An 11,171-nucleotide genomic window follows, 5' to 3' on the forward strand; every position below is an offset into this window, starting at 1 on the left:
AGTGGTCTAGCAATCACAGAGTAAAATGGCTTTTGATGCTTCAGAGTGAGGCTCTGCTCATTGCATATTTGCTGCCCCCTCAAAAGCATCCTACGTACTGTACTGCTTTAGCAGAGGCGTTGATTGAGAGGCGGCTTGTGTAGTTATGTAGAAATACAGCACCCTTTTCTGCCTTCTGAAATAATGTGTTGGTAACAGCTTTTTGGAGGTGTAGATATTTGCACATTTAATCACTAGTAAATTCAAATCTCACCATGTTATATAAATACATACATTCATTAAGGGCGAAACATCTAAAATCCAAACTGGATTAATGAGAAAAATATATGTGTAATATGTGTTTATAAAATGAAATTGGAATATAATATAACATGTCTTGATGGTCATTATTTCGACTGGTGTTTTGCAGACGCGTTCACGGTTTCTGTACCGCGTGTGCTGTGCTGCCCTGCCCCTTCAGCTCCTCTTACTCGGCCTCCTTCTCTTGGCCTTCCTGCTGCCCCTGGTAGACGAAGGTGCCAGCTGCTCCCTGACCAACAACTTTGCCCGCTCTTTCAACCTGATGCTGAGATACGAAGGGCCACCGCCAACCTAAAGGATTGAAGTAAAGCTTTATCTCAATGCACTATTTAAGCTAAAACAGCAAGTCAAAGCGTCACAAAAAATATTGTGTTTTTTAACTGGAGGACTCCTGCTCAACAAAACGTCCAAATCACGCGTCAGCAGCACATAAAGTGAATATGCTACCTACACAATATCTAAATGTATCAATATCTGCCATTAAATCACCCTGGTGATGTACTGCAGTTTGACAGGTGTGTCCAGACTGCAGCATAACTTTATTTTTTATTTTTTGCTAAGCATTTTAGCGATCATTCTTGACATTCTGTGGTAAAAATAAGAAATCAAAGGCAAGTTAAGAGAATGCATGAAGTATATTTCTCAAATACAAACAAAAACTGAAAAAATTGTGTAATCAGAAGTTGAGCTATAGGCAGTATAGTGTGTCTAACTCTGCTGTTTCTTTTGTCCTTGTAAATAATACCACCTATATGCACTTGAATTATTATATTCGTATTATAATATATTATTTTGCATACGCATACAATATTTTTAAACAGTTAAATGATTTATGAAGTATACATTAACTAAGAATATGCTCTAATTGTGAACGCTAAGTAGTTAGAGTGAGCTACAGTCCCAAAGAATATTCTTCTGTCTACAAAAATCATTGTAAATTGTAGTTTTTATTTTGTTAATCATGTGATTCCTGTAAGACTAACTCCAACAAATAATTATGCAAAGATAATTTTGTGGCAATGTGGAAAATACTTATAACCTCTTCCCAAGTTTGCTGTTCTAGGTAACATCAGTATAAATACCTGATAATAGTTAGTGTTATTGGCTTCATTTTAGTAGAGATTTTGGCATTTTGTAGATTTGCTTGTATTTTACAATTTCACAACTATGTTATCATGACGTCCAGATAAAATTACATGTACTGGTTTGTCAATATTGTTACCTAAAGTATTCATTTTACTTTTTCTTATCCACTGTTTCAAAACCTTAATCATTAATTTCCCTACAGCAACTTGGCTGCTTGTCATACTCTTGGATTATGTTGTAAAATACTTTTTTTTTTTTTTTTAAACCTAACCGCTTAATGTTTTGGAAGGTTTAGATAAGTATATTAAAAATGCCCCTTACATAAAATGCCCTTTTTTGACCAAAACTCCAACTTCTGTGTCGCCTTTCGACCTTTTGTATTGCGGATTCTTACCCAGCATGTTTTAATATTAACTAAAGTAACTTTTCAGGGCTGGATTTCACCCGGGAAAAGAAAATGTAATGTCATTAGATTTTCAATGCCAGTATTTTATTTTTTATTTTATTTTTTGTTCTAGGATTTTGGACCTTTTAAATAGGGTCTGAGGAATACATGTTCAAAATAATTATTCTAAAATTAGTTGGTTGCTTGAGAATACAAATGTGGGGAAAAATGTTGTACAATATCTTGCATGGCCTTAAGACTTGTTTTTATAAGGAAATTGAGAGTATTGCAGGAAACTGTATTTTCAACATCAAACCTCAGTGTAGAATATTCTTCCCTGTAGCTCTTGCCTTTGTCAATTATTGAATGGCTTATCCCAGGGGTTCCCAACATTATTGAGCGAATGTCCCCCTACTTTTTAAGCTATATTCTCTGAGGTCCAGTCACATACGTATTACACTTTATTACTATGAAGGTCATATTATTGAGGTCTGCAAAATATGGCCTCTGGGTCCAGATTGGGACCACAGTCCGCCAGTTGGGAACCCCTGGCTTAAATGAACATCATGCCTTGTTCACATATTTATTTGTTATTTTATTCTTCATCAGTTTCTTTACTATAGTTGTATAATAATAATAGCAAAAGCTTGTTATAAGATTTAATATCGCACAGCTATCCAAAACATACGTTGCTTCATATTATTGCACTGACATCATGTTTATGTGAGATGCTAAACTGAATAATTTTGGTTATCCTTGTATAATATTGTATAACTGGCACTGCCTTTTGATGTTTGCATAAAACAGTCACTTTTTAATAAGCATTTGGAGTTTGGCATAGCAAATATTCCTTTCTGAGGAATTTCAGATTCTTGATACATGAAACGCATGTATTGGAAAGGACTGACAATAGGGACTTGTGTTCTCCATAATATCAACATATACTGCAATTACACGCACATGCAAGGTGTTTCAGGAATTAATTATTTTGTAAAATACAATTATTATATTTTATCATTGTTACATACAGAAAAATAAGTGAGATACTGTTTTGAAAATGTATAACCAGAACTTATTTTGAACTAGTATTTTTGTATGCTTGTCATAAACACAATAAATATGCAATATGTGTGTATAAATTGTCTGTCTCTAGTATAATGTTTATTTTGCACAACAAGCTTATGAATATTTGCTTATGGCTTCATGATGTCAGTCACGTTAAATGGAGATACCGTATCTCTACTATGTTTGTTTACAATGTTAGTCAATGCATTTAAACTCGGGGCGGGGGGGGGGATAATTTAAATGTTTTGGTCTGCCTAACAAAGAATTGTATACATACTACATGCCTTACTTTATCAGACTGACCCCTTTCAGCTCCATTGAAAGTAGTTAAAAGAGCGAACTGAATAAAACAAGTCTGACAGGCCAGAGTTCTTCAGGCGTTGAATGCCAAACCAAAGTTTAACCTGTTTTATTTGTTGTCCTGGGAATTGAACTGAATAAATGGATTCCCCTGTTTTAAAAAGTGAAACTTAAAGCAAATGGAAAATAAAATCTTTAAACAATTTTTTTTTTAATTAATTCCTCCTTTTAATAATAGATTGAGATCAGAAAATAAAGGAAATAAGTGGAACATGATAGTGTATTTTCCCTGAGGTAAGGGCTAAGTAACTTATCGGGCTGCTCTAGCTAATGCAAAACAGCGCATGTGATGTGTTTGATATTAAAGGTCAGAGTTCACCATATAAAATCACTGGGTTTTAATAGATGCTACCTGCAAATAGCCAAGCATAATCTGAACCAGATATATTGTGCTCTTAAAGTATTGTGAAGAGCCCAGTTCATTAGGTGAGATCAATTTAAAGAGTCAGTCTTTTCTAAGCATTAAAAAATCTTTACCACTTGTAATAGCATGTCTTTTTTTTTGTCTCGCCTTCTTGTTGGTAAATTGTTGTGTTGTGCATTTGTAATTGGCCTATTTAAGTATTTCCTTATAGAGTATTTACATGAGCAAACAAAAAATGGGACCACAAAGCTCTATTGGCAGTTTGAACAATGAGCTGTTATTCCACGAAAGCAGAAATTAGATTGGGTGTAACATTAAAGATTTATAATCTCTGGGATAACTAAACCAGACTATTCTAGTTTTCAGTACGGTTTGTTCAAGAAGACCTGAGAGAATGGTCGCAATGAGGCGTCTAACACAACACTGCTCTGGGAAGAAGCAGCGGGGAAGGAAGGAGGGAGTTTAATAATCTCTGATACATTTGAGTGAAACCATGTGGAAAGTGAACAAGTTAATACTAATGTCTGGAATCTGGATGATAACATTGAGAAACCACATCTCATATGTTCCTACAGCGCTCTGTAAACCACACAACAAGTTATAAGGAAACCATTCTGTAACTTAAACCGACTTCCTGGTAACCAAACCTTTTCATATTTTGGTTCATCTTAAGTGAAAATTCTAGGAGGCGGAAATGCAGGAAGCCAGTTGTTTTTTTTTTGTTGTTTTTCACAAGCACACAGGCACACCTGTCAAAAGCGGATCATTCTCTGGTCAAAGGGGATTTTTAGTTTGTGTTCTGGCACACACTAATTGCCTCACTTACTCACTAATGTTACAACCATCCTCTCCTCCCAATGCTCTTGTTATGCAATGTATTTAAATTGGATTCCAGCTTATGGAGCACCTCGTATCTGTGGTATATTCACACCCACACAGAATTAAGGCTTTGCTTCCAATGCTGACCTCCGCTCCTTTGCATTTATCACTAACCCTTTCTCCGAATCTCTCTGTGGGAGTTTATAGAGAAGAGTTTGGTCATAGTTTTTGTTCAGTTTCATATTCTTCCTCTGAAATACTTTCTTCTGCTCCTTATTTTTGAGTTGAATCTGGCATTTCCTTCTCTTGATAGACCCCAAATGTATTATTAAAGCGTGCATAATGCAGAGTAAGTAATGCAGAACTCTTACCAGAGTAAAGGAACATCGAGAACGTCTATCAGAAATTGATTTGATATATTTATTTTTGCATCATAATAACAATATATATGTTTAAGAATGAATATTATGAGCTATATAATATAGCATGAACTATACATTTTCTGTTGTAGTTTTCTAAATATAGATAAAATACTGTTATTCATTTAAGCAGCAATACGTGTACAGGACTGAAGTGGAAGGCTGGTAATAACATGGCTAACCTGCAATTACAGTGTATTTATACCGAATATAATTGTACACTGCTTGTTCTATATTGGTCCCAAATGTTTTTTTTTTTATGTTTTTGTTCCATCTCACCTACTGTAAATCTGACAGGCTGTGGTCTGTTATTATAATTGCAATTATGGTGGACAGACAGAATGTCCTGCTGACTTCATGGTTAAATAAACATACAAAGTATTTTGTTTTTCATTGTATATGTGCAATAATAACTAGATTCATATAAGGCTGCAGAACATGTCTTTATTAAGGACAATTCAAGGTTTCCATATGTAAGTATACCCTATAATTGCATTTGCTTTCTGTTCTTCAATCTGCAAAATGCTTTGGAAGTGGGATGTTAAAACAGAATCCCTCTTTCACCGAGTATATGCATAGTCAAGCTGGTGTTTGATATAAAATCTTAATTGTAAATTCCTGTGATAGATTGAAGGGGAAAGTCACAACTTGCTGCTGAAAGGTGAAGTGCTTTGACTTGTGCTTGTTTGTGTTGTGCTCCTTGATGTTTCGCATGCTCTGCCAAGGGACCAGCAGTGTGTAGCTGCTTCATATTACATCAAAATAAGCTTGAGGGAAAGTGGGGACTGTTCAGCTCTCATCTCCTTAGAAAGAGGACGTATTCATTCTCTGGACTCATTTACCATTGAACTAGAAATGATGTAATTAAGAACATAACTGAATCTTACAAAAGCGTGTACCTGAGCAGAAAGAAAAACATCAATAATATAAATATATACTGTGTGTGTGTGCATGCAGTTATTATGTATGTTTGTATGGATTTATTTATTTATATTTTTAGGTCTGAGGAAGCCATGCCTTCAAGTGTGCACTGAGTCATGTTGTGCCCTGTGTTGTGCACTGCTGTAAAGCGCACACACACCACTGGAACTGCTTTACGTGACACAATCCGTCCCTTTCTAAAGAAACAGTTGTGTCTTCAGTGCTGCCTTTGCTGTGGGCTGCTACTTCCAAAAAGTGTGCTTTTCATACCTTTTACCCACTGTGAGGTAAATATTTAATCCATTAAAATGTCACCATGACAACTCCGCTGCTCAACTGTTCTTAGTTCCCCTCGTAGGACCAACTAAAACTCGCTGCTCGAGGTGAGGGAGAGCACTGTCTTGTTAATGATTATGTTTTATTATTCTATGTTCTGCTGGGAGACAATTGAGACCAGATTGGATTATAAAAGGCATGTTAAAGGCGCCTTAGGTATTTGTATATCAATAGATAAACTTAAAAATATCAACAATGTGCTTATTTAATTTTTTTTGCTCAACAAATACATTTAATACAAATTTCATTAAAAAACAAAAGTCAGCTTTTTCAGCTCAGGGAGAATCTGGGTTACTCTGGGATATAGTTTTTGTTCTGTTTCTTTTTTTTCCCTGGGGGGAGGGTGATGATGGGTGCATGTTATGTTAGCCTTGCCCTAATCGAATGTGACCTCTCTCTTGTCTGTGCTTTCAAGGATTTATGTGCAACTGCTGCAAGAGACAACCCGAAACTTTAACTATTTCAGATAGTTAATGATACTATTTCATTTGTTATCTGCGGTAATTTACACACAAACTTGTCCCTTCTCATTTTAACTGAAGATGTAAGATATTATTATATACAAACCAACAAAAGGTTGTGCCTGAAGTTCCCTGTTTAATCATACATTTTTTTAAGTGTCATTGAAATCAGAAAAGGTGACTTTTCTCAGTTTTTAACTGTAAATCTTTATTTATTTATTTTGACATGACAAGGATAATGGAAAAGGGCTTTGCTCCAAGAAAAAAATAAGGTTTTGAGACAGCGGAAAAATATAATCAGCTAGACAGCCGAGTGATATAAATGCATTTTAAAATATAACAGAAATATGGGGAATATGTTGCATGAAATGAACACATTCACAAACACAGCATTTCAATCAAATAAGGTAAAATCTGACTTGGTGGGGTTGCAATGGACGACAGATGTAATTGACAGAGAGACAAGAAGGCTTTAAAGCCAGACCAGCTGGGATGCTATGACAAGATAAAGGGTTTTCTAGAGCAGTGACTGCTTTTGTGCATGTTGTGATTAGAAAGTGGTTTCCTGACCCTTAATTTTAGAGGCAATTAAGAGCCAGATGGTCAGATTTGGAAATTAAGCTTGTAAAATGGAGGAAGAGACCTCTGTCTCATGCACCTGATGGGAATATGTCAGCCTGCTTTTAAAACCAGGCCCCATGCATCATTTAGATGGATTTCTCATTTTCCACAAGTGCATGTGACATATGGCTTTAATAAGACTTGTGCTCAGTTTAACACGATTGTGCACTTTTGCTGAGTGTGTGGTCTCTGATGTGCAATGCATCATGATTATATGTTCTGTTATATCAAATAGGAACCATTTGACAAACGCCACATATCAAAAATATACATTATATAGAAAATTGGACGTCACAGAACGCAGATTAAGTCCCACCATGCGCTATAGTTAAATATAGACTCCACTTTAATACTGTATTAATATCTAGATTCACTGAAGAGTTTATTTATTTTTTGTCCACACTATAGATGCACTAATCTGTTGTGCATTTGGTCATTCTCACAGGAAAAGTTTTTTTTAATGTGCCTTTATCCTCTCCGGGGTTAGGCCTAGAAATTGCTACCACGATGCCATTTACCCGACCATGCTTTCCCTCATCAATCTGAAGTTTCTATTTTAAAAACTCTACATAACAAATACGTGACGTTATGAGACAGACCGTTTGGCCTAAATTCCTAAGAATCTAATCTGTTGAACAATAATCAGAGTGCATTATTTAAAATATTTCTGTGTTCTCTGGAATACACCACGGCTGAATTCAATTCACTGCTGTTATTATAAGCGGTCCTAAATTAAATTATATTCTTGATAAAATGTATAATGCTATCTTAAAAGGATCAGTACTGGGCAACACATGTTTTCATATGCTCAGACGTGTCTTGTTTTCTGCAGAAAAACTAAAGCTTATGAGCTTGTATTTACAATGCACCCACCCCCAGATAGTTTGGAGGCATTAATATTCCAAGAGATTGATTCCAGGAGCTTCTCAAAGTGCATTACTCCCTCGACATATTCCTCCAGGCTTCCTGCTGATCTGATGCGCAGTACCTAAGATATCATCATCACAGTGCAGAAAACCCAGATGATACTGATTGGTTTAAAGAAGTGAAAAAAGCTTAAGGTGATCTGTGACATGAATAGTATTTCGAAAATTTAATTATTATGGAAATTATTACGGAAATTCTTCTGGACTGATCCCCCGTGGAAAACAACAATGCACAAGTTAAGCGTACTTCTTTTTTCCAGCATATGATATTTAATTCCCTCATTGTTAGACTGAAATTAAATCTATCTACCCATCTGTACTTTAGTTAAATATATATAGTTAATTTATCTTTAATTATTTATCAATTAAATATTTATAGAGAGAGATGAACACTGAAACGACTTGTGTGGGTAAGCATTTGAGCTCCTTTAAGACCAGAAAAAGAAAGTTTCTTCTGCTTTGAGACTTGGATGGTTCAGCTATTACCTGCATTAACATTAAGTATTGAAACAATTAAGTCAGTTATGATTACTATCAGGCAACCCTAGTGTTATCTTTAGGAGGTTAAATAAAACATCTGACTCACTGTTCAATACTGCAGTTTTACAGTTAAAAATACACATAGAAATGTGCATTCTGTTAAAGCTTTCTATAGCAAATGAGACATCACATAATTCAGTTTTTCTGTGGGAGGATTACATTTGACCTTTACACTCAGTTATGCAATAGCTATGCTTAAAAACTTAAAAGCACAGTGGGAAGATCATAATGACCCATGTTTTTCTATTTTTATTTAAATACATTTTAAATCAGTTTAATTCACAAAGACAAGACCTCATAGGACTTGATTATAACTGTAAATAAATGGCGATCTTTAACTGTCATCTAGTGCTGGAAACACAAGACCACACTAGTTTTATGGTTTGCTCAGGGCTTCACAAAGGCAGTAATCACAGTTCTTTTTTTTTCTCCAGTTAGCAAAATAAAGTTATATAATATACCGCACTTTAGAGGAGAGTGGTGGAAATTAAGTCATTTTAAGTATGATTAGACGTATAGGACAGTGGGTTGAAAAACACTTGAAATACATATTATCAAGTGAGCTGAACATTGTGGCTTGTTTTCAGTATATCTCTTTATTTTCTAACGACTTATAAGATTAATTAACATGGCTGCTTCAAAATCATCCTCTATTAAAGTTATTTCTTCCAGTTTTAATTGAATCTTTGAGACTCCAGATGAGCCACCTGCTAATTAGATGACTTGAGAGGCCTGGCAGACCCAAATTATCTCTAACTGAGCAAGCAGAGTGCCCTGTGCCATAGCAACTGCAAATACACCAGGACCTAAAGCTATTCATATGAATATATTTTGTGTGTGTGGTTTTTTACATATATTCTCCAAAGCAATTACCATTCTAGTAGGCCAATGGAATTTATTTTCAGATATGTATAAACACACACACACACACTTGCATTTATTATTTGTATTCATGGGATAATAGCACAATCAATTGTATGTATATTAGAAACATACAGTATATACAAATCTACATGGTAGTAAATTCCCTTATTTAAACTGTTTCAAAACAATCCACAGATACAGTGCATCCAAAACATCTATTTGTCTTGCAGAAAATATGCAGCAGTCTTCTCTCAAGATGGTATTTGTGTAGAGCCTTTTGTTTTAATTTTTTTATAAAATATTTGTGTGGGCTGATGCTCGGCAAGCACAGAATAATTATTTCATGTTTCTATTTGTGTCACAGCTGTGCGTTCAGTATGTAATCCTGAGCAGGCTGAAAATGTGGTCACAGCCTACATCATATACTCCAATTGGTTTTCTTTTATGGGATTTCTGGAAACCAATTCATAAATCTGTCCATTTCAAAATACAACGTTTACAACCGTTTTAGCATTTACTGCATAATTATTTTAAAGATGTAATAATCATTGATGTATTGTATTCTGACATCCCAAACCTAACAATTCCTGTCATCTTCATCATTATCAACCTTTGTCAATGCAATCTTGGATCAAAGCCTCCCCAAGATTTTTTCACTGTTACAATCTAACGTCTCTTTTCAAGGTTACTCCCATAGATTTCAGATTCACCTTTGTTCCCTTTTCTTCCCTGTCCAAAATCTTGAACACTCGCCTTGACTCTCCCAAATCGCTTATTGAAAACACCCGGGGAGGAGGTGCAGCACATTTTTGTGTCACACCTGTACTTCTTTTGTGCTAATATCATCATGTCATCATGTTCTTCATGTCAACAAATGATTCTACAACCGCCATAAATTCAGTTGGTTGTAATCAATTACTGCTATATTTTTTATGAATGAGAAAAGGTAGTGGATGTGAAAACATGATATGATAGAGATACCAAAGCCTGTCTCAATATTTACGTTTATTGATAAATATTCCACCTTACAAAAGCATAAAATATAAATTAGATTTCAACACATTTCAACAAATTTGGAATACACTGAACTACTGTTACACCCTCTCCCGTAACTTCAAGATTTCGACCCTGCCCTGTCCTGTCTGCCGTGAGTCTGAATCACAGAATGACAAGGTTATTACAAATCTCTCTATCGTTGTTTTTTCTACATCCTCTTTTAATCTTCAGGGTTTGGAAATGAAGCTGACAATGAACTTCGGCAGAATTTCCATAACGATGATCTTGCAGCCAAATAAAACAGCGTTTGAGGTCACTGACCAGAGGCTTTGTAAACCTGCATTGCAAATTAAATTGATTTGACTTTTCTTTACATTTTCCTCTTGTAATAATGTTGAGTTTATTGAAATGGGACTAGAATTAAATACCAGACACTGCCATATACAAATCCATCTTCTTCATAAGATGAGTCAGAAAACACTTTTGGCTTTAAACAAGATAAGACATGGTATCTTCAGGGACTTTTAAAACATTTTCAATAATAAAATGTACTTGTATTTGTAAAATTAGGTTCTTCATGCTTTCACAGAATCCTAAATTAGTAAAACTGCTCACGGGCTTTAGATTAAGCTGTTTAAAACAAAGATTGAAATTCTGCCATATCAGTATTTTCTCTATACAATTTTAAAAACCTACAAATGATTATTG

General features: G+C 35.0%; 1 protein-coding gene across 2 annotated transcripts in view; it reads left to right on the forward strand.

The window, feature by feature from the left end:
* syne3 (spectrin repeat containing, nuclear envelope family member 3) overlaps positions 1-3,339 on the forward strand; it is a 19,589-nt gene extending 16,250 nt beyond the window's left edge. For both annotated transcript variants that reach the window (XM_066695013.1, XM_066695014.1), the window contains exon 18: positions 410-3,339. In XM_066695013.1, the coding sequence (XP_066551110.1) occupies positions 410-595 (186 nt within the window). In that variant the 3' untranslated portion in view covers positions 596-3,339. The remainder of the gene's footprint in view (positions 1-409) is intronic.
* Positions 3,340-11,171: the final 7,832 nt, after the last annotated feature.

Source organism: Amia ocellicauda, chromosome 21 (genome assembly GCF_036373705.1).
Source record: "Amia ocellicauda isolate fAmiCal2 chromosome 21, fAmiCal2.hap1, whole genome shotgun sequence".
Lineage (NCBI taxonomy): Eukaryota > Metazoa > Chordata > Actinopteri > Amiiformes > Amiidae > Amia > Amia ocellicauda.